At 50.2% G+C, this 25,390-nt stretch overlaps 1 protein-coding gene across 2 annotated transcripts in view; it reads right to left on the reverse strand.

Moving 5' to 3' along the window:
- Nucleotides 1-25,390, reverse strand: part of LOC132397003 (calpain-5-like) — a 68,151-nt gene that overhangs the window by 18,819 nt on the left and 23,942 nt on the right. For both annotated transcript variants that reach the window (XM_059975199.1, XM_059975200.1), the window contains 3 exons: nucleotides 12,341-12,549; nucleotides 8,799-8,991; nucleotides 2,668-2,861 (listed from right to left, as the gene is read on the reverse strand). In XM_059975199.1, coding sequence (XP_059831182.1) covers nucleotides 2,668-2,861; nucleotides 8,799-8,991; nucleotides 12,341-12,549 — 596 coding nt within the window. The remainder of the gene's footprint in view (nucleotides 1-2,667; nucleotides 2,862-8,798; nucleotides 8,992-12,340; nucleotides 12,550-25,390) is intronic.

Genomic DNA, 25,390 nt, shown 5'->3' on the forward strand with positions numbered 1-25,390 from the left:
AAGCTGTTCCTGAGTCACTGAGTGTGTGCCTTCAGGCTTCTGTACCTCCCTCCTGATGGCAGCAATGAGAAGAGGGCACGTCCTGGGTGGTGGGGGTCTTTAATGAAAGATGCTGCCTTTTTGAGGCGTTGCTCCTTGAAGATGTTCTGGATGCTGGGGAGGCTGGGACCCATGATGGAGCTGATTGAGTTTGAATTTATTTAAAACTTACATCCATCCCACAACGTGAGGGAGTAAAAATCTTTGTGCTATGATTCCATCACAATGTACAGACATGTGAATTTAAAAGCCTGACGGCTTTTAGAGAGAAGCTGTCCTGTAGCCGGTTGGTCCTGGCTTTAATGCTGTGGTACCGCTTCCTAGATGGAAGCTGCTGAAACAGTTTATGGTTGGGGTGACTGCAGTCCCTGGTGATCTTCCAGGCCTTCTTTCTGCACCTGCTGCTAGAAATGTCCTCAATGAAGAGATGTTCACACCCACAGATGCGCTGGGCAGTCCACACCACTCTCTGCAGCGCCCAGCGATCAAGGTTGGTGCAGTTCCCATACCAGGCGGTGATATAGCCAGTCAGGATGCTCTCAATGGTGACCCTGTAGAAGGTCGTGAGGATTTGGGGGCTCATGTCAAACTTCTTCAGTCGCCTGAGGTGGAACAGATACTGTTGTGCATTTTTTGTGTACAGTCCAGGTGAGATCATCGGTGATGTGTGTACCGAGGAACATGAAACTACTCACCCTCTCAACTGCAGACCCATTGATGTTGATCGGGCCGAGCCTGTCTCCATTCCTCCGTAATCCACGATCAGCTCTTTTGTTTTTTGGACATTGAGAGAGAGGTTGTCATCTTGGCACCGTTGTGTCAGGGTGTTAACCTCTCCCCTGTAGGCTATCAGCAGCATACAACTTCCTGTAGTTTCTTTCGCTCCTGTGCAGTAGCCGTCCCCCACCCCCCACACCAGACAGTGCAGCCAGTTGGAATGTTCTCATGGTACATCTGTAGAAATCTGAGAGATACTTTGCTGACAAACCAACTCTCCTCAGACTCCCAATGAAACACAGCCGCTATCGTACCTTCTTTGTAATTCAATCACTATGTCAGGCCCAGGATGATCCTTAGAGAGGTTGACACCCAGGGACTTGAAGTTGCTCACCCTGATCCCTCAATGAGGACTGGTGTGTGTTCCCTCGTCTTACCCTTTCTGAAGTCCACAATCAATTCTTTGGTGTTGCTAACATTGGTTGTTGCTATGACTCCACTCAACTAGCTTGCATATCTCGCTCCCGTGCACCCTCCCGTCACCATGTGAAATTCTGCCAACAATAGTTGTATCATTAACAAATCACGATGGCATTGGAGCTGTGCCTAGCCACACAGTCGTGGGTGTAGAGGGAAGAGCAGTGTGCTAAGCACACACCCTGAGGTGCGCCAGTGTTCATTTTCAGTGAGATGGAGATGTGATTTCTGATCTGCACAGATAGTGGTCTTCCAGTGAGGAAGTCATGGATCCAGGTATTTGTTGTTTACGAATGTTTGGTTTAAATCCGTTGGAATATGCTTGGGCTGCTTATTTTGTTATGTCACTAGTTTTCAGAGGGCAACTTCATCCAGTCCATCTATGAAACAGTTTAAAATTCTGCTCTCTAGTGTCTCCTCTTTCCTTTTTAAAGTAGCTGGGGTTCTGTCGGAGTCCATGATCTACGGCTTGCACTCAAACCGTGGTTCTTCAGGGCAGTGGGTTCCCACTCTTGGAGTCCACCGAGTGGCCATTTTCAATATCTCCGGGAGCGGCCCGGAAGACGCGCATGTTCAGGGTGCGGCCTCGTGCGGCTTTGCAGACGACCCGATTTCCTGCCGGTTTCGCTGACTGAGGCAGTGCAGGTCCTCAGAACATTGAGACGGCGGGTGTGGCTGTCGGAGGCCTCCGCACTCGAGAGATCTCTCTCTCTCTGTCAGCGGTGAGAGAGTTTGCTGCCAATTCTCGAGTCAGGGACCTCAAAATAAAAGCATTGCTGCTGAGGGTAACACCAAAATCACTCTTGCTGTGGCTGGACTGATAGCTCTCTCCCTTGTTTTAGAGAGGAGGAGGGGAGAAATCGATAGATCACGGTCTCTCTGGGGGCTTTGCTATTGGTAGGGGGGCCTGTGCCTTTGCTGAGGGAGGTGGAACAGGGAGGGTAGGTGCTTTGCTGCTGAGGAAAAGGGGCTTCGGGGTTCTAGTATTCATTCTTTGGGGTTTTCTGTTTTGTGGGTGTCTGTGAAGAGGAAGAATTTCAGGTGACAAACTGTGTACATTCTCTGATATTAAATGGAACCATTGAACCATCTGCTTTATCATCACATGATAGTTTGTCTTTGCTGGTTTCTCAGTAAAGGATTGAACGTACTTTCGAACTTCAGTATTAGGAGAGTGCGTCAATTCCCCATGCTGGTTTCTGAGTGGTTTTGCCATACACACACACAATGTGCTGGAGTAACTCAGCAAGTCAGTCAGCATCTGTGGAGGATGAATGAACAGTCGATGTTTCAGGGTGAGGGCTGATGAAGGATCTCGGCCCGAAACCTCGCCTATTTATTCCCCTCCGTATATGCTGTCTGGCCTGCTGAGTTCCTCCAGCAAAAGGTGTCTGTGTGTGAGTTATGTGTACTGGCAGTCACCGGGAGACTCACCCATCGCTCCAGGGTCCATCCCACTCAGTGCTGCCCCACGGGTTCCGCAACCGCACCAGTTTCAGCTTCTCGGCGCTGAAAAGTGACCAGATTCCAAGGCCGGGCCGGAGGCTCCGCACTTCCGTCACTCCGTAGGCGTGGCCCTTCACCAGACCACAGCCCGTGAGTGCCTCCAGCTCGTTCCCGGACTCGGGCTGTGCAGGAAGGGACACAGGAAGGGAGTCAACACACCCCTTTCTTACTTACAAATACACATTTATCGCAAATGACAATTCTGTAATGCTGCAACAGACTTGACACAGGTGCACAGATCGAGTGGGCGGTCAGAGATATTACACAGGGCAGAAATGGCTAATACAAGGGGGTATAATTTTAAGGTGATTGGAGGAAAATATAGAACAGAATAGAGCTTTATTGTCATTGCTCAAGACAACAAGATTGTGGTACAAACAAGCTGGATGAGCTCAGCAGGTTGAGCAGCATCCGTTGAAACGAGCAGTCAACGTTTCGGGTCGAGACCCTTCGTCAGGACTGAAGAAGGAGGGCAAGGTGGGGGGAGGGTGGAAAACCAATCAGTGGAAAGATCAAGGGGTGGGGGAGGGAATAGGCAGGAGAGGTAAAGGAGGAATCTAAGGGGAAAGCACTATGGGTAGTAGAAGGCAGAGTCATGAGAGGTGATAGGGAGCTAGAAGAGGAGACAGAGTGAAGATGGGATGAGGGAAGGGAGAGGGAGGAAATTACCGGAAGTTGGAGAATTCGATGTTCATACCAAGGGGCTGGAGACTACCCAGACGGTAGATGAGGTGTTGCTCCTCCAACCTGAGTTTGGCCTCATCATGGCAGTAGAGGAGTCCATGTATGGACATATCCGAATGGGAATGTGAAGCAGAGTTGAAGTGGGTGGCAACCGGGAGATCCTGTCTGTCGTGGCGGACGGAGCGGAGGTGCTCGATGAAGCAGTCCCCCAATCTGCGTCGGGTCTCGCCGATGTAGAGGAGGCCGCACCAGGAGCACCGGATGTAATAGATTACCCCAACAGACTCACAGGTGAAGTGTTGCCTCTACTGAAAGGACTGTTTGGGGCCCTGAATGGTGGTAAGAGAGGAGGTGTAGGGACAGGTGTAGCACTTACGCTTGCAGGGATAATTACCAGGTGGGAGATCTGTGGGGAGGGACGTGTGGACCAGGCAGTCGTGGAGGGAACGATCCCTGCGAAAAGTGGAGAGGGGTAGAGAGGGAAAGATGTGCTTAGTGGTGGGGTCCTGTTGGAGGTGGCAGAAGTTGCGGAAGATAATATGCTGGATCCGGAGGCTGGTGGGTGATAGGTGAGGACAAGGGGGGCACAGTCCCTGTTGTGGTGATGGGAGGATGGGGTGAGGGCCAAAGTGCGGGAAATGAAGGAGATGCGAGTGAGGGCATCATTGATGACAACAGAAGGGAAATGAGGACATTAAAGAAAGAGGACATTTGGGATGTCCTGGAACGGAAAGCCTCATCCTGGGAGCAGATGCGGCGGAGACGGAGGAACTGGGAATAGTGAATGGCATTTTTACATGTGGCAGGGTGGGAAGAGGTATAGTCAAGGTGGTTATGAGAGTCAGTGGGTTTATAGAAGATGTCAGTGGATAGTCTGTCTCCAGAGATGGAGACCGAGAGATCAGGAAAGGGGAGAGAAGTGTCCGAGATGGACCAAGTGAATTTGAGGGCTGGGTGAAAGTTAAGAGGCCAAACTTCGGTTGGAGGAACAACTTCTCATATACCGTCTGGGTAGACTCCAGCCCCTTGGTATGAACATCGAATTCTCCAACTTCTGGTAATTCCCTCCCTCTCCCTTCCCCAATCCCAGTTTTACTCTGCCTCCTCTTCTTCTAATACCCATAGTGCTTTCCCCTTAGATTCCTTCTTCACCTCTCCTGCCTATCCCCTCCCTGCTTCCCCTCCCCCACCCCTTGATCTTTCCTCTGATTGGGTTTTCCACACGCCCCCACCTTCTTTACAGGACCCCTGCCCCCTCCTTCTTTAGTCTTGATGAAGGGTCTTGACACGAAACATTGACTGCTCGTTTCAACGGATGCTGCCCGACCTGCTGAGTTCATCCAGCTTGTTTGTATGTCTTGATCTGACACAGCATCTGCAGTGTACTTTGTGTTTATAAGATTGTGGTGCTCCTCCAGTCCGTACAGAACAGATATTTACAATGCATGTGGCACGGCTTAAACAGAAAAGCGTTTAATAAAGATGCTGTCACAGGAAAGCAGCTTCCTGGTCATGGTCTCTTCTCACTGCTGCCATCAGGAGGAAGGTACAGGAGCCTCACCAGGTTCAGGAACAGTTACTACCCCTCAACCATCAGGCTCTTAAACCAGAGGGGTAACTTCACTTGCCCCATCATTGAAATGTTCTCACAACCTATGGACTCACTTTCAAGGGCTCTTCATCTCATGTTCTCGATATTTATTTATTATTTCTTTCTTTCTGTATTTGTGCAGTTTGTTGTCTTTTGCACACTGGTTGAATGCCCAAGTTGGTGTCGTATTTCATTGATTCTATTATGGCTATCATTCTATTATGGATTTATTAAGTACATCTACAAGAAAATAAACCTCAGGGTTATATATGGTGACATATATGTACTTTGATAACAAATTTACTTTAAACTTAGAAAAAAAAATTAAAAATAGTAATATAATCCAGTCCCTGAGCGTCATGGCCCGGAGACTGATGGTGCATGGATGTTGTCCTGGAACGGCCTGCGCAGCCCCAGACAAACGTAATCCCACTTGGCTTCCACCGAGTGAACAATGGAGGGCAACACTGACAGGAGGGGGGCAGCCCCCAACCCAGCACGGAAATCCAGTGGCATACTGCCAGTTCCCGGCGTCTCCTTCATCAGCGGCCGCAACAGGCAACCCCTGAGGCACAAATGAGGGTCTCGTCCGCACCACAAGCGAGGCCGCGCAGCTGCCCTGCTGCCAGTGGACTGAACTCCACATCACCGACGCCCAACAGAGTCCTGGGGTCACAACAAGAACATCCGAGACAATCACCCGTACCTTCTGTTGGACACAACACCTCTTCGCTGGGTGGCTGAAGCAGGGTGCAAAACGGTGTGCAGCAAGTCCAGCTCCACCGACGTCAGGAACCCTGCCAGTGGGGTAGTCCTGCAGTTCTTGCTGTTCCTAATATCCAGCAGTGTCTGGCAATCGTAAAGGATGAACAATTTGCGCCTTGCTTGGACTCGCAGAGGCCACTACGTCAAAGTGTGAGAATTATGTGGGAAGGAAGGGTTGACTTGACCTTGGAGTGGGTTGAAAGGTCGGGACAACATTGTAGGCTGAAATGCCTGTACTGTGCAGTAATGCCTGGTGGTCTAACAAAGAAAAAAATAACAGTGACCGTCACAATCTAAAGGGCATTCCTATGGAGAATGACATTTATCCCCTGTGGTGCCCACTGGGGCCAGAACACCTCCCTGGTACCAGTGTGTTCCTTCTCAACGATTACCTGGGCATGGACATAGACGTACCCTCACAACATCGCCTCTCATCATCTTGTACATCTCTGTCAAGTCATCTCTCAGTTCCATTCACTCCTAAGAGAAAATCCCCAGCTCACTGGGCCTTTCTGCATGAGACATGGTCTCTAATTCAGGCAGAATCCTGGTAAATCTCCTCTGTACCCTCTCTGAAGCTTCCTCCTCCTTCCCCGTACTGTTTTATGTTTAAGTTGCATTTAGACAGACACTTAGGACGGCTGGTGGTGTGGTGGCATCTGCACCGGACTTTGTGGTGAGTGGTCCCAGGTTCGAATCCAGCCGGTTCCCTGTACGCTTTCCATCTGTGCTGGATTGAACATCGAGCTAACATCTCAACCTCACAAAAAAAAGACAAAAATGCAAAAGAAAAGACAAAGTTGCCACCCGATATGCCACAAGGCACAGAAAGGAACAAGACAGTCATCGTGTGCCATGTCAGTCGAAGGGGGCAATCTTGGTCTTCCATCTGTTCGTATTCTTCATCCATCACCATGATTATTCTTGGCAAATTTTTCTACAGGAGTGGTTTGCCATTGCCACCAGCCATTACCAATACTCTTCAGAAATCGTCTGCCCGGTGTCAATGGTCGCATAACCAGGACTTGTGATCTGTACCGCCTGCTCACACGACCATCCACCACCTGCTCCCATGACTTTGTGTACCCCTGATCGGGGTCTAAACAGGTGCTACACCTCGCCCAAGGGTGACCTGCAGGCTAGCGGAGGGAAGGAGCACCTTACACCTCCTTTGTAGAGATGTATCTTCACCCTACCACTCAAGACACTTCAATGGCCAAGGTATTTGTTTTAAACATGAGAGCTTCTGCAGATGCTGGAAATCCAGAGCAACGTACATGAAATGGTGGAGGAAATCAGCAGGGAATAAACAGTTGGCGCTTCAGCCCGAGACCTGATGAAAGACCTCGTCCAAAACGTTGACTATTTATTCCCTTCCGTAGATACTGCCTGACTTGCCAAGTCCCTCCAGCACAAGATATTAGTCTTCATCACCAGGCAGTCAGCACAGGCAGAACCCTCTGCTGCCCCCTTCCAGGACCCACGGATAACTATCTTGGCCAGCCACAGGAACATCCTCCTCTCCCTCACTGCCGGCCACATCTGGTCTTGGATGTCCACTATGAAGAGAGTCGGGCTCACCTGCAACCTGCAAGATTCCATCCCCCCCCCACCTCACAGATACTTGAAAAGGGGCTGCAGTCTTGCACACTCCACGTACGTAAGAATCACGGTCTCTTCCAGCATACAGAAGTGACGAGCACCTTCAAATCATGCGTCTCCGGGGGTGATCAGAACGGACACGTGCTCCAGGGCAGACAAGACAGGCAAAGAGCAAGTGGTGGATGCAAGCTCCATTTCAAGTTTGAATAGGTATATGGATGGGGGGGGTGGTATGGAGGGCTATGGTCCTGTTGTAGGTCGACAGAGCAAAGCAGTTTAAATGGTTCAACATGGACTCGATGGGCCAAAGGGTCTGTTTCTGAGCTGTACTTTTCTATGACTCTATAACAAAGACGGCACAATAGCATTTCTACTTTCTTAGATGTATGTGTAGATTTGGCATGTTACCTAAAACTTCTGACAAACTTCCATGGAGGCACAGTGCAGGGTATCCTGACTGGTTGCATCACAGCCCGGTACGGACACACCAGTGCCCAGGAATGGAAAAGTCTACAGAATGTGGTGGATACAGCCCGGTCCATCACAGGCAAAGCCCTCCCCACCACTGAGCACATTGACGTGGAGCACCGCCGCAAGAAAGCCGCGTGCGTCCTCAAGGACCCCCTACTGTCCAGGCTGTGCTCTCTCCTCCCTCCTACCATCGAGCAGGAGCTACAGAGCCTTACATCCCACACCATTAGATGCAGGAACATCTGAACCATCAGGTTCCTGAACCGGTGGGGATAACTGCACTGATTCTGCAAACTACAGACTCACTTCCCAGGTCTCTGCACCTCGTGTTCTCAGTTTGTCGTACTTCGCACATTGGCTGTTTCTCAGTCTTTCATTCGCTCCACAGTATTCCTTCAATGCCCGCAAGAAAATGAATCTCGGGGTTGGATATGCTGATGTACATATTTGATGATCAGTTTGCTTTGTGTGAGGAGAGCTACATTGGAAGTGTCGGGGAGAAAGCTCAATGTTCCAGGGCATGTGGGGCGGGGGAAAGAGCCGTGGGATGGGCAGGGCTGGGGGGGGGGGGCAGTTGCATTTATGATCAAGGAGAACATCCCAGTGGGATTCCCAGATGGAATCGTCCGGTGAGGCTTTCTGGGTGGAGCTGAGGAATTTGCACGGGGGGGGGGGTGGTTGAGGGGAGAGATGGTCATCTTGTTGGGATAGAACTGGAATTAGAGGAATAAGTGTGCAAGGAGATCGTGGAGAGACACGAGAAAAAGTCTGTCAGAGTACACACTAACTCACACACTACACCCTCACATACAGTCTTACCAACAAACACAAAATATCGATGCTGCCCCCTCCCACGGCACAGTTCTCCCTCCCACAGTGTGGCACTCCCCCTTGCTGCCCCTCCCCGGCCCTGGTGCGAGTGTGTTTGTTGGGTGGGAGTACCTACCCGGATGGAGCAGCTGATGAGGGCGCCGCGGGAGTGAGCTTTCAGCAGGTTCTTGTACAGCTGTTTCTGCTTCTCGGCGTTTTCGCCATACCCGTCCCGGTCCAGAGTCACCGGCTCTGAGATGCCGCCGGTGAAGTCCACCAGGGCCTCGCCCGTGTTCCCACCATCCAGGGCCTCGTAACACCCGTTCAGCCTGGCTCGGGGACAAGGCCACAGTCAGTGCAGGACCGAGCACAGGATCCAGCCTGTGTGGGGCTGCAGGCCACTTGGCCCATCGGGTCCTGTCCCAATCTGGCCTCTTCCCACTCCCACGCTCTCCCTCTGCCCCACATTTCCAGAGACCCCAGTTCGATTGGATCTGTGTGTCTGTGTGTCTGTCTGTCCGACCATGGTGTGCTGGGATGGAGACCCTCTATCTTCCTTGCCCTCTGTCGTTAACTCCTCCCATCATCCTCCCCTCCACTTTCTCCCCCTCACACTCCTCCACTCTCCCCCTCTGTCACCGCCCCCCCCCTTCGCTTCACCACTCTCCTGTCAAAAAAAAAGCATCAGGCAGGAGTAGACAATCTGGCCCATTGAGCCGGCTTTATCGTTCAATAAGATCATGGCTGATCTGGCCATGGTCTCATCTCCACTTATCTGCCTTTTACCCATAACCATTAATTCCCCTACTATGCAAACATCTATCCAACCTTGACTTAAATATATTTACTGAGGTGGCCTCCACTGCTTCATTGGGCAGAGAATTCCACAGATCCACCACTCTCTGGGAAAAGCAGTTCCTCCTCTTCTCCATCCTAAATCTATTCCTCCAAATCTTGAGGATATGTCACCTATTTCTTGTCTCACCTACCAGTGGAAACAACTTTCCTGCCTCTGTCTTATCTATCTCTTTCATAATTTTATGTTTTCAGAAGATCTCTCATCTTTCTGAATTCCAGTGAGTACAGTCCCAGGCGATTCAATCTCTGCTCATTGTCTAACCCTCTCATCTCTGGAATCAACCTGGTGAACCTCCTCTGCTCTGTCTCCAAAGCCAGTATATCCTTCCTCAAGTATGGAGACCAGAACTGCACACAGTACTCCAGGTGCAGCCTCACCAGTACCCTGTATATTTGCAGCATGACCTCCCTGCTCTTAAATTCAGTCCCTCTAGCAATGAAGGCCAACATCCCATTTGCCTTCTTGATAACCTGCTGCACCTGCAAACCAACCTTTTGTGATTCATGCACAAGCACTCCCAAGTCCCTCTGCACAGCAGCACGCTGCAATATTATACCATTTAAATAATAATCTGCTCTTTCAATTTTTCCTTCCAAAGAGGTTTATCTCGCATATATCAACATTGTACTCCCTTGACCCTTGCCCACTCACGTAACCTATTCATATCTCTCTGCAGACTCTCCGCATCTTCTGCACAATCTCCACTTAATTTGGTATCATCAGCAAACTTAGATGTTCTACACTCAGTCCCCTCTTCCAGATCGTTAGTGTACATCGTGAACAGTTGTGGGCCCAGTACTGACTCTTGCAGCACACCGCTCACCACTGATTGCCAACCAGAGTAACACCCATGTGTCCCAACTCTCTGCTTTCTATTAGTTAACCAATCCTCTATCCACGTTGATACATCACCCCCAACTCTATGCATCCTTATCTTATGGATAAGTCTTTTATGCGGCACCTTATCGAACTCCTTCTGGAAATCCAAGTTAAAAACATCCATCTGTTCTGCTCTATCCACTGCACTTGTTATATCCTCAAAGAACTCCAGTAAGTTTGTCAAACAGGACCTGCCTTTGCTGAACCCATGCTGTGTCTCCCTGATGGATCCACTTCTTCCCAGATGCCTCGCTCTTTCTTCTTTAATGATAGCTTCAAGCATTCTCCCAACTACAGATGTTAAACTAACTGGCCTATAGTCACCTGCCTTTTGCCTGCAGCCTTTTTTGAACAGTGGTGTGATAGTCACTGTCTTCCAATCTGCTGGGGCCTGCCCAGAGTCCAGAGAATTTTGGTAAATTATCACCAAAGCCTCTACTATAACTTCTGCCCTTTTTTTCAGTATCCTGGGACCATTCCATCAGGACCAGGGGACTCGTCTATCTTTAGGCCCACAAGTTTACTCAGTACTACCTCTTTAGTGATAGCTATTGTATCAAGGTCCTCTCCTCCCATCACATCCATCTCATCTCTCCTTGGAATGTTGAAAACTGACCCAAAATAGCCGTTCAAAGCGTCAGCCATTTCCTCATTACCCAATATCGACCCCCCCCTCTCGTCCTCCAAGGGACCTAAGTTCTCTTTAGTCACCCTTTTCTGTTTTATATAATTATAAAAACTTTTACTACCTGTTTTTATATTTTGTGCTAGTTTATTTTCTAAATCTATCTTCGCTTTCTTTATTGCTCATTTAGTGGTTCTTTGTTGCTTTTCAAAGTTTTCTCAATCTTCCAGTTTCCCACTACTCTTGGTGATTTTGTATACACAATCTCTTAGTTTGATGCCTTCTTTCAGTTCCTTAGTTACCCAAGTCTGGCTCTCCCCACTCTTGCTGTCCTTGCTTTTAACTGGAATATACTTTTGTTGAGCACCGTGAATAATCTCTTTGAAAGTCTTCCACTGTCCCTCAACACTCCCACTATATATCTGTGTTCCCAGTCTACACTAGCCAAATCCTCCCTCATCCCATCGTAGTCTCCATTGTTTAGGCATAATACACTGGTTTTAGATCGAACTATCGCACCCTCCATTTGTATGAGAAACTCAATCATACTGTGATCACACTTTCCAAGAGGATCCCTGACTACAAGACCAGTCACTAATTTTACCTGCCTCCTTGCACAGGACCAGATCTAAGATAATGCATTCTCTTGAGGGTTCAGTAACCTGCTGTTCAAGAAAGCCATCACAGATGCGTTCTATGAAGTCCACCTCAAGACTGCCTCGACCAACTTGATTCACCCAATCTATGTGCGTTAGTCCCCCACGATAACTGCTGTTCCATCCTTACAAGCCTCAGATATTTCTGTTTATTGTCTGTGCAACTGTAATGTTATTATTTGGTGGCCGATAGACATCTCCCACCAGTGTTTTTCTCTCTTTACTATTCCTAATCTCTACCCAGATGGATTCAACATTCTGCTCCTTAGATTTTATATCATCTCTCACTGTCGCCCTGACCTTATCTTTAATTAAGAATGTTACCCCCCACCCCCCTTACCTTCCTGCCTATCCTTCCATATAACCTGAAATCCTTGGATATTTAATTCCCAATCCTCTCCACCCTGCAACCACATTTCTGAAATGGCTACTAAATCAATCCCCTTTGTACTTTGTGCCACAAGTTCACCCACCACACCCCCAACCCTCCCTCCCTCTTCAGCCCCTCACCTGTCAGCTCTTTCCCTCTCTCCCATTCAGTTGTCAACCTATCCATAATCCCTCCCCTCCGCTGGTCTCTCACCCTACTCCCCCCTCCATTATCCTCCCCCTCAATTATGACTTTCCCATTGTCACCATGAGGGGCCGGACCCACTCACTTGGCGTAGGCTTTCTCGAGGAGGGCACACCAGAACTCGCGGGGCTCCTCGGAGCGGCAGAAGAGGAGGCTGCCACCCAGGGTGGGCAGCCGGTCATCGATCACCACCTCAACCCAGCAGCCCAGCCGGCAGAAACGAAAGCGGAAGATCCCGGCGTATTGCTCCGGCCGTTTGGGGTCCCATTCTTGATCCTGGTGCTGCGGGATTACCTGGAATGAAAGGACCCTGTCCCCATCTGATTCCCAGAAAAACGGGCAGGCAGGAATTATATAGAACCTCCCCCAACCCCTTTCCTGCAACCCATATAGAGACCTCCCTCTCCCGTAGGAACACGCAGATCTCCCTCTCCCATATGAACACGCAGATCTCCCTCTCCCGTATAAACATGATCTCCCTCTCCCGTATGAACATGCACTTCCCTCTCCTGTATAAACACGCAGATCTCCCTCTCCCATATAAACACGCAGATCTCCCTCTCCCGTATGAACACGCAGATCTCCCTCTCCCGTATAAACACGCAGATCTCCCTCTCCCGTATAAACACGCAGATCTCCCTCTCCCGTATAAACATGGAGATCTCCCTCTCCCGTAGGAACACGCAGATTTCCCTCCCCCGTATGAACACACAGATCTCCCTCTCCCGAATGAACATGCAGATCTCCCTCTCCCGTATGAACACGCAGATCTCCCTCTCCCGTATAAACATGGAGATCTCCCTCTCCCGAATGAACATGCAGATCTCCCTCTCCCGTATGAACACGCAGATCTCCCTCTCCCGTATAAACAAGCAGATCTCCCTCTCCCGTATGAACATGCAGATCTCCCTATCCTGTATGAACACGTACTTCCCTCTCCCGTATGAACATGCACTTCCCTCTCCCATATAAACACGCAGATCTCCCTCTCCCATATGAACATGCAGATCCCCCTCTCCCGTATAAAGAGGCAGATCTCCCTCTCCCATATAAACACGCAGATCTCCCTCTCCCATATGAACATGCAGATCCCCCTCTCCCGTATAAAGAGGCAGATCTCCCTCTCCCATATGAACACGCAGATCTCCCTCTCCAGTATAAACACACAGATCTCCCTCTCCTGTATAAACACGCACTTCCCTCTCCCGTAAAAAACACGCACTTTCCTCTCCTGTACAAACACGCAGATCTCCCTCACCCGTACGAACACGCATATCTCCCTATCCCGTATGAACACGCACTTCCCTCTCCCGTACGAACATGCACTTCCCTCTCCTGTATGAACACGCACTTCCCTCTCCCGTATGAACACACAGATCTCCCTCTCCCTTATGAACATGAACTTCCCTCTCCCATATGAAAACGCAGATCTCCCTCTCCCGTATAAACACGCACTTCCCTCTCCCGTATAAACACAAAGATCTCCCTCTCCCGTATAAACATGCAGATCTCCCATATAAACACGCAGATCTTCCCCTCCCGTATAAACACGCACTTCCCTCTCCCGTATAAACTCGCAGATCTCCCTCTCCCCTATAAACATGCACTTCCCTCTCCCGTATGAACACGCATTTCCCTCTCCCGTATAAACATGCACTTCCCTCTCCCGTATAAACACGCACTTTCCTCTCCCGTAAAAAACACGCACTTTCCTCTCCTGTACAAACACGCAGATCTCCCTCACCCGTACGAACACGCATATCTCCCTATCCCGTATGAACACGCACTTCCCTCTCCCGTAAAAAACACGCACTTTCCTCTCCTGTACAAACACGCAGATCTCCCTCACCCGTACGAACACGCATATCTCCCTATCCCGTATGAACACGCACTTCCCTCTCCCATATGAACACACAGATCTCCCTCTCCCTTATGAACACGCACTTCCCTCTCCCGTATCAACACGCAGATCTCCCTCTCCCGTATGAACACGCACTTCCCTCTCCCATATGAACACGCAGATCTCCCTCTCCCGTATGAACACGCACTTCCCTCTCCCATATAAACACGCACTTCCCTCTCCCGTATGAACACGCAGATCTCCCTCTCCCATATGAACACGCAGATCTCCCTCTCCTGTATGAACATGGAGATCTCCCTCTCCCATATAAACCCGCACTTCCCTCTCCCGTATATACACGCAGATCTGCCTCTCCCGTATAAACACGCAGTTCTCCCTCTCTTGTACAAAAAAGCAGATCTCCCTCTCCCGTATAAACACGCAGAGCTCCCTCTCCCATATAAACATGCACTTCCCTCTCCCATATAAACACGCAGATCTCCTTCTCCCTTTTAAACACGCACATCCCTCTCCTGTATAAACACGCAGATCTCCCTCTCCCGTATGAACACGCACTTCCCTCTCCCATATAAACACGCACTTCCCTCTCCCGTATGAACACGCAGATCTCCCTCTCCCATATGAACACGCAGACCTCCCTCTCCCATATAAACACGCAGATCTCCCTCTCCCATATAAACCCGCACTTCCCTCTCCCGTATAAAAACGCACTTCCCTCTCCTGTATAAACACGCAGACCTCCCTCTCCCGTATGAACATGCAGACCTCCCTCTCCCGTATGAACACGCACTTCCCTCAGCCGTATGAACACGCACTTCCCTCTCCCGTAAAAAACACGCACTTTCCTCTCCTGTACAAACACGCAGATCTCCCTCTCCCATATAAACCCGCACTTCCCTCTCCCGTATAAAAACGCACTTCCCTCTCCTGTATAAACACGCACTTCCCTCTCCCGTAAAATACACGCACTTTCCTCTCCTGTACGAACATGCACTTCCCTCTCCTGTATGAACACGCACTTCCCTCTCCCGTATGAACACGCACTTCCCTCTCCCGTATGAACACACAGATCTCCCTCTCCCATATGAACATGCACTTCCCTCTCCCGTATGAACACGCACTTCCCTCTCCCGTACGAACATGCACTTCCCTCTCCTGTATGAACACGCACTTCCCTCTCCCGTATGAACACACAGATCTCCCTCTCCCTTATGAACATGAACTTCCCTCTCCCGTATGAAAACGCATATCTCCCTATCCCGTATGAACACGCACTTCCCTCTCCCATATGAACACACAGATCTCCCTCTCCCTTATGAACACGCACTTCCCTCTCCCGTATCAACACGCAGATCTCCCTCTCCCGTATGAACACGCACTTCCCTCTCCCATATGAACACGCAGATCTCCCTCTCCCGTATGAACACGCACTTCCCTCTCCCATATAAACACGCACTTCCCTCTCCCGTATGAACACGCAGATCTCCCTCTCCCATATGAACACGCAGATCTCCCTCTCCTGTATGAACATGGAGATCTCCCTCTCCCATATAAACCCGCACTTCCCTCTCCCGTATATACACGCAGATCTGCCTCTCCCGTATAAACACGCAGTTCTCCCTCTCTTGTACAAAAAAGCAGATCTCCCTCTCCCGTATAAACACGCAGAGCTCCCTCTCCCATATAAACATGCACTTCCCTCTCCCATATAAACACGCAGATCTCCTTCTCCCTTTTAAACACGCACATCCCTCTCCTGTATAAACACGCAGATCTCCCTCTCCCGTATGAACACGCACTTCCCTCTCCCATATAAACACGCACTTCCCTCTCCCGTATGAACACGCAGATCTCCCTCTCCCATATGAACACGCAGACCTCCCTCTCCCATATAAACACGCAGATCTCCCTCTCCCATATAAACCCGCACTTCCCTCTCCCGTATAAAAACGCACTTCCCTCTCCTGTATAAACACGCAGACCTCCCTCTCCCGTATGAACATGCAGACCTCCCTCTCCCGTATGAACACGCACTTCCCTCAGCCGTATGAACACGCACTTCCCTCTCCCGTAAAAAACACGCACTTTCCTCTCCTGTACAAACACGCAGATCTCCCTCTCCCATATAAACCCGCATTTCCCTCTCCCGTATAAAAACGCACTTCCCTCTCCTGTATAAACACGCACTTCCCTCTCCCGTAAAATACACGCACTTTCCTCTCCTGTACGAACACGCAGATCTCCCTCACCCGTACGAACACGCATATGTCCCTATCCCGTATGAACACGCACTTCCCTCTCCCATATAAACACGCAGATCTCCCTCTCCCATATGAACATGCAGATCCCCCTCTCCCGTATAAAGAGGCAGATCTCCCTCTCCCATATGAACACGCAGATCTCCCTCTCCCGTATGAACACACAGATCTCCCTCTCCCGTATAAACACGCACTTCCCTCTCCCGTAAAAAACACGCACTTTCCTCTCCTGTACAAACACGCAGATCTCCCTCACCCGTACGAACACGCATATCTCCCTATCCCGTATGAACACGCACTTCCCTCTCCCGTATGAACACACAGATCTCCCTCTCCCTTATGAACATGCACTTCCCTCTCCCGTATGAACACGCACTTCCCTCTCCCGTACGAACATGCACTTCCCTCTCCTGTATGAACACGCACTTCCCTCTCCCGTATGAACACACAGATCTCCCTCTCCCTTATGAACATGCACTTCCCTCTCCCGTATGAAAACGCAGATCTCCCTCTCCCGTATAAACACGCACTTCCCTCTCCCGTATAAACACAAAGATCTCCCTCTCCCGTATAAACATGCAGATCTCCCATATAAACACGCAGATCTTCCTCTCCCATATAAACACGCACTTCCCTCTCCCGTATAAACTCGCAGATCTCCCTCTCCCCTATAAACATGCACTTCCCTCTCCCGTATGAAAACGCAGATCTCCCTCTCCCGTATGAACACGCATTTCCCTCTCCCGTATAAACATGCACTTCCCTCTCCCGTATAAACACGCACTTTCCTCTCCCGTAAAAAACACGCACTTTCCTCTCCTGTACAAACACACAGATCTCCCTCACCCGTACGAACACGCATATCTCCCTATCCCGTATGAACACGCACTTCCCTCTCCCATAAAAAACACGCACTTTCCTCTCCTGTACAAACACTCAGATCTCCCTCACCCGTACGAACACGCATATCTCCCTATCCCGTATGAACACGCACTTCCCTCTCCCGTATGAACACACAGATCTCCCTCTCCCTTATGAACACGCACTTCCCTCTCCCGTATCAACACGCAGATCTCCCTCTCCCGTATGAACACGCACTTCCCACTCCCATATGAACACGCAGATCTCCCTCTCCCGTATGAACACGCACTTCCCTCTCCCATATGAACACGCAGATCTCCCTCTCCCATATGAACATGCAGATCCCCCTCTCCCGTATAAAGAGGCAGATCTCCCTCTCCCATATAAACACGCAGATCTCCCTCTCCCATATGAACATGCAGATCCCCCTCTCCCGTATAAAGAGGCAGATCTCCCTCTCCCATATGAACACGCAGATCTCCCTCTCCCGTATAAACACACAGATCTCCCTCTCCCGTATAAACACGCACTTCCCTCTCCCGTAAAAAACACGCACTTTCCTCTCCTGTACAAACACGCAGATCTCCCTCACCCGTACGAACACGCATATCTCCCTATCCCGTATGAACACGCACTTCCCTTTCCCGTATGAACACACAGATCTCCCTCTCCCATATGAACATGCACTTCCCTCTCCCGTATGAACACGCACTTCCCTCTCCCGTACGAACATGCACTTCCCTCTCCTGTATGAACACGCACTTCCCTCTCCCGTATGAACACACAGATCTCCCTCTCCCTTATGAACATGCACTTCCCTCTCCCGTATGAAAACGCAGATCTCCCTCTCCCGTATAAACACGCACTTCCCTCTCCCGTATAAACACAAAGATCTCCCTCTCCCGTATAAACATGCAGATCTCCCATATAAACACGCAGATCTTCCCCTCCCGTATAAACACGCACTTCCCTCTCCCGTATAAACTCGCAGATCTCCCTCTCCCCTATAAACATGCACTTCCCTCTCCCGTATGAACACGCATTTCCCTCTCCCGTATAAACATGCACTTCCCTCTCCCGTATAAACACGCACTTTCCTCTCCCGTAAAAAACATGCACTTTCCTCTCCTGTACAAACACGCAGATCTCCCTCACCCGTACGAACACGCATATCTCCCTATCCCGTATGAACACGCACTTCCCTCTCCCGTAAAAAACACGCACTTTCCTCTCCTGTACAAACACGCAGATCTCCCTCACCCGTACGAACACGCATATCTCCCTATCCCGTATGAACACGCACTTCCCTCTCCCATATGAACACACAGATCTCCCTCTCCCTTATGAACACGCACTTCCCTCTCCCGTATCAACACGCAGATCTCCCTCTCCCGTATGAACACGCACTTCCCTCTCCCATATGAACACGCAGATCTCCCTCTCCCGTATGAACACGCACTTCCCTCTCCCATATAAACACGCACTTCCCTCTCCCGTATGAACACGCAGATCTCCCTCTCCCATATGAACACGCAGATCTCCCTCTCCTGTATGAACATGGAGATCTCCCTCTCCCATATAAACCCGCACTTCCCTCTCCCGTATATACACGCAGATCTGCCTCTCCCGTATAAACACGCAGTTCTCCCTCTCTTGTACAAAAAAGCAGATCTCCCTCTCCCGTATAAACACGCAGAGCTCCCTCTCCCGTATAAACATGCACTTCCCTCTCCCATATAAACACGCAGATCTCCTTCTCCCTTTTAAACACGCACATCCCTCTCCTGTATAAACACGCAGATCTCCCTCTCCCGTATGAACACGCACTTCCCTCTCCCATATAAACACGCACTTCCCTCTCCCGTATGAACACGCAGATCTCCCTCTCCCATATGAACACGCAGACCTCCCTCTCCCATATAAACACGCAGATCTCCCTCTCCCATATAAACCCGCACTTCCCTCTCCCGTATAAAAACGCACTTCCCTCTCCTGTATAAACACGCAGACCTCCCTCTCCCGTATGAACATGCAGACCTCCCTCTCCCGTATGAACACGCACTTCCCTCAGCCGTATGAACACGCACTTCCCTCTCCCGTAAAAAACACGCACTTTCCTCTCCTGTACAAACACGCAGATCTCCCTCTCCCATATAAACCCGCACTTCCCTCTCCCGTATAAAAACGCACTTCCCTCTCCTGTATAAACACGCACTTCCCTCTCCCGTAAAATACACGCACTTTCCTCTCCTGTACGAACACGCAGATCTCCCTCACCCGTACGAACACGCATATGTCCCTATCCCGTATGAACACACACTTCCCTCTCCCATATAAACACGCAGATCTCCCTCTCCCATATGAACATGCAGATCCCCCTCTCCCGTATAAAGAGGCAGATCTCCCTCTCCCATATGAACACGCAGATCTCCCTCTCCCGTATGAACACGCATTTCCCTCTCCCGTATGAACACACAGATCTCCCTCTCCCTTATGAACATGCACTTCCCTCTCCCGTATGAAAACGCAGATCTCCCTCTCCCGTATAAACACGCACTTCCCTCTCCCGTATAAACACAAAGATCTCCCTCTCCCGTATAAACATGCAGATCTCCCATATAAACACGCAGATCTTCCTCTCCCATATAAACACGCACTTCCCTCTCCCGTATAAACTCGCAGATCTCCCTCTCCCCTATAAACATGCACTTCCCTCTCCCGTATGAAAACGCAGATCTCCCTCTCCCGTATGAACACGCATTTCCCTCTCCCGTATAAACATGCACATCCCTCTCCCGTATAAACACGCACTTCCCTCTCCCGTATGAACACACAGATCTCCCTCTCCCTTATGAACATGCACTTCCCTCTCCCGTATGAAAACGCAGATCTCCCTCTCCCGTATAAACACGCACTTCCCTCTCCCGTATAAACACAAAGATCTCCCTCTCCCGTATAAACATGCAGATCTCCCATATAAACACGCAGATCTTCCTCTCCCATATAAACACGCACTTCCCTCTCCCGTATAAACTCGCAGATCTCCCTCTCCCCTATAAACATGCACTTCCCTCTCCCGTATGAAAACGCAGATCTCCCTCTCCCGTATGAACACGCATTTCCCTCTCCCGTATAAACATGCACATCCCTCTCCCGTATAAACACGCACTTTCCTCTCCCGTAAAAAACACGCACTTTCCTCTCCTGTACAAACACGCAGATCTCCCTCACCCGTACGAACACGCATATCTCCCTATCCCGTATGAACACACAGATCTCCCTCTCCCATATGAACACGCAGATCTCCCTCTCCTGTATGAACATGGAGATCTCCCTCTCCCATATAAACCCGCACTTCCCTCTCCCGTATATACACGCAGATCTGCCTCTCCCGTATAAACACGCAGTTCTCCCTCTCTTGTACAAAAAAGCAGATCTCCCTCTCCCGTATAAACACGCAGAGCTCCCTCTCCCGTATAAACATGCACTTCCCTCTCCCATATAAACACGCAGATCTCCTTCTCCCTTTTAAACACGCACATCCCTCTCCTGTATAAACACGCAGATCTCCCTCTCCCGTATGAACACGCACTTCCCTCTCCCATATAAACACGCACTTCCCTCTCCCGTATGAACACGCAGATCTCCCTCTCCCATATGAACACGCAGACCTCCCTCTCCCATATAAACACGCAGATCTCCCTCTCCCATATAAACCCGCACTTCCCTCTCCCGTATAAAAACGCACTTCCCTCTCCTGTATAAACACGCAGACCTCCCTCTCCCGTATGAACATGCAGACCTCCCTCTCCCGTATGAACACGCACTTCCCTCAGCCGTATGAACACGCACTTCCCTCTCCCGTAAAAAACACGCACTTTCCTCTCCTGTACAAACACGCAGATCTCCCTCTCCCATATAAACCCGCACTTCCCTCTCCCGTATAAAAACGCACTTCCCTCTCCTGTATAAACACGCACTTCCCTCTCCCGTAAAATACACGCACTTTCCTCTCCTGTACGAACACGCAGATCTCCCTCACCCGTACGAACACGCATATGTCCCTATCCCGTATGAACACACACTTCCCTCTCCCATATAAACACGCAGATCTCCCTCTCCCATATGAACATGCAGATCCCCCTCTCCCGTATAAAGAGGCAGATCTCCCTCTCCCATATGAACACGCAGATCTCCCTCTCCCGTATGAACACGCATTTCCCTCTCCCGTATGAACACACAGATCTCCCTCTCCCTTATGAACATGCACTTCCCTCTCCCGTATGAAAACGCAGATCTCCCTCTCCCGTATAAACACGCACTTCCCTCTCCCGTATAAACACAAAGATCTCCCTCTCCCGTATAAACATGCAGATCTCCCATATAAACACGCAGATCTTCCTCTCCCATATAAACACGCACTTCCCTCTCCCGTATAAACTCGCAGATCTCCCTCTCCCCTATAAACATGCACTTCCCTCTCCCGTATGAAAACGCAGATCTCCCTCTCCCGTATGAACACGCATTTCCCTCTCCCGTATAAACATGCACATCCCTCTCCCGTATAAACACGCACTTCCCTCTCCCGTATGAACACACAGATCTCCCTCTCCCTTATGAACATGCACTTCCCTCTCCCGTATGAAAACGCAGATCTCCCTCTCCCGTATAAACACGCACTTCCCTCTCCCGTATAAACACAAAGATCTCCCTCTCCCGTATAAACATGCAGATCTCCCATATAAACACGCAGATCTTCCTCTCCCATATAAACACGCACTTCCCTCTCCCGTATAAACTCGCAGATCTCCCTCTCCCCTATAAACATGCACTTCCCTCTCCCGTATGAAAACGCAGATCTCCCTCTCCCGTATGAACACGCATTTCCCTCTCCCGTATAAACATGCACATCCCTCTCCCGTATAAACACGCACTTTCCTCTCCCGTAAAAAACACGCACTTTCCTCTCCTGTACAAACACGCAGATCTCCCTCACCCGTACGAACACGCATATCTCCCTATCCCGTATGAACACGCACTTCCCTCTCCCATAAAAAACACGCACTTTCCTCTCCTGTACAAACACGCAGATCTCCCTCACCCGTACGAACACGCATATCTCCCTATCCCGTATGAACACGCACTTCCCTCTCCCGTATGAACACACAGATCTCCCTCTCCCTTATGAACACGCACTTCCCTCTCCCGTATCAACACGCAGATCTCCCTCTCCCGTATGAACACGCACTTCCCACTCCCATATGAACACGCAGATCTCCCTCTCCCGTATGAACACGCACTTCCCTCTCCCATATAAACACGCACTTCCCTCTCCCGTATGAACACACAGATCTCCCTCTCCCATATGAACACGCAGATCTCCCTCTCCTGTATGAACATGGAGATCTCCCTCTCCCATATAAACCCGCACTTCCCTCTCCCGTATATACACGCAGATCTGCCTCTCCCGTATAAACATGCAGTTCTCCCTCTCTTGTACAAAAAAGCAGATCTCCCTCTCCCGTATAAACACGCAGAGCTCCCTCTCCCGTATAAACATGCACTTCCCTCTCCCATATAAACACGCAAATCTCCTTCTCCCGTTTAAACACGCACATCCCTCTCCTGTATAAACACGCAGATCTCCCTCTCCCGTATGAACACGCACTTCCCTCTCCCATATAAACACGCACTTCCCTCTCCCGTATGAACACGCAGATCTCCCTCTCCCATATGAACACGCAGAACTCCCTCACCCGTACGAACACGCATATGTCCCTATCCCGTATGAACACGCACTTCCCTCTCCCATATAAACACGCAGATCTCCCTGTCCCATATGAACATGCAGATCCCCCTCTCCCGTATAAAGAGGCAGATCTCCCTCTCCCATATGAACACGCAGATCTCCCTCTCCCGTATGAACACACAGATCTCCCTCTCCCGTATAAACACGCACTTCCCTCTCCCGTAAAAAACACGCACTTTCCTCTCCTGTACAAACACGCAGATCTCCCTCACCCGTACGAACACGCACTTCCCTCTCCCGTATGAACACACAGATCTCCCTCTCCCTTATGAACATGCACTTCCCTCTCCCGTATGAACACGCACTTCCCTCTCCCGTACGAACATGCACTTCCCTCTCCTGTATGAACACGCACTTCCCTCTCCCGTATGAACACACAGATCTCCCTCTCCCTTATGAACATGCACTTCCCTCTCCCGTATGAAAACGCAGATCTCCCTCTCCCGTATAAACACGCACTTCCCTCTCCCGTATAAACACAAAGATCTCCCTCTCCCGTATAAACATGCAGATCTCCCATATAAACACGCAGATCTTCCTCTCCCATATAAACACGCACTTCCCTCTCCCGTATAAACTCGCAGATCTCCCTCTCCCCTATAAACATGCACTTCCCTCTCCCGTATGAAAACGCAGATCTCCCTCTCCCGTATGAACACGCATTTCCCTCTCCCGTATAAACATGCACTTCCCTCTCCCGTATAAACACGCACTTTCCTCTCCCGTAAAAAACACGCACTTTCCTCTCCTGTACAAACACACAGATCTCCCTCACCCGTACGAACACGCATATCTCCCTATCCCGTATGAACACGCACTTCCCTCTCCCATAAAAAACACGCACTTTCCTCTCCTGTACAAACACGCAGATCTCCCTCACCCGTACGAACACGCATATCTCCCTATCCCGTATGAACACGCACTTCCCTCTCCCGTATGAACACACAGATCTCCCTCTCCCTTATGAACACGCACTTCCCTCTCCCGTATCAACACGCAGATCTCCCTCTCCCGTATGAACACGCACTTCCCACTCCCATATGAACACGCAGATCTCCCTCTCCCGTATGAACACGCACTTCCCTCTCCCATATAAACACGCACTTCCCTCTCCCGTATGAACACACAGATCTCCCTCTCCCATATGAACACGCAGATCTCCCTCTCCTGTATGAACATGGAGATCTCCCTCTCCCATATAAACCCGCACTTCCCTCTCCCGTATATACACGCAGATCTGCCTCTCCCGTATAAACATGCAGTTCTCCCTCTCTTGTACAAAAAAGCAGATCTCCCTCTCCCGTATAAACACGCAGAGCTCCCTCTCCCGTATGAACATGCACTTCACTCTCCCATATAAACATGCAGATCTCCTTCTCCCGTTTAAACACGCACATCCCTCTCCTGTATAAACACGCAGATCTCCCTCTCCCGTATGAACACGCACTTCCCTCTCCCATATAAACACGCACTTCCCTCTCCCGTATGAACACGCAGATCTCCCTCTCCCATATGAACACGCAGACCTCCCTCTCCCATATAAACACGCAGATCTCCCTCTCCCATATAAACCCGCACTTCCCTCTCCCGTATAAAAACGCACTTCCCTCTCCTGTATAAACACGCAGACCTCCCTCTCCCGTATGAACATGCAGACCTCCCTCTCCCGTATGAACACGCACTTCCCTCAGCCGTATAAACACGCACTTCCCTCTCCCGTAAAAAACACGCACTTTCCTCTCCTGTACAAACACGCAGATCTCCCTCTCCCGTATAAACACGCAGATCTCCCTCTCCCGTATAAACATGGAGATCTCCCTCTCCCGTAGGAACACGCAGATTTCCCTCCCCCGTATGAACACACAGATCTCCCTCTCCCGAATGAACATGCAGATCTCCCTCTCCCGTATGAACACGCAGATCTCCCTCTCCCGTATAAACATGGAGATCTCCCTCTCCCGAATGAACATGCAGATCTCCCTCTCCCGTATGAACACGCAGATCTCCCTCTCCCGTATAAACAAGCAGATCTCCCTCTCCCGTATGAACATGCAGATCTCCCTATCCTGTATGAACACGTACTTCCCTCTCCCGTATGAACATGCACTTCCCTCTCCCATATAAACACGCAGATCTCCCTCTCCCATATGAACATGCAGATCCCCCTCTCCCGTATAAAGAGGCAGATCTCCCTCTCCCATATAAACACGCAGATCTCCCTCTCCCATATGAACATGCAGATCCCCCTCTCCCGTATAAAGAGGCAGATCTCCCTCTCCCATATGAACACGCAGATCTCCCTCTCCCGTATAAACACACAGATCTCCCTCTCCCGTATAAACACGC

Source organism: Hypanus sabinus, chromosome 7 (assembly GCF_030144855.1).
Source record: "Hypanus sabinus isolate sHypSab1 chromosome 7, sHypSab1.hap1, whole genome shotgun sequence".
Taxonomy (NCBI): Eukaryota; Metazoa; Chordata; class Chondrichthyes; order Myliobatiformes; family Dasyatidae; genus Hypanus; species Hypanus sabinus.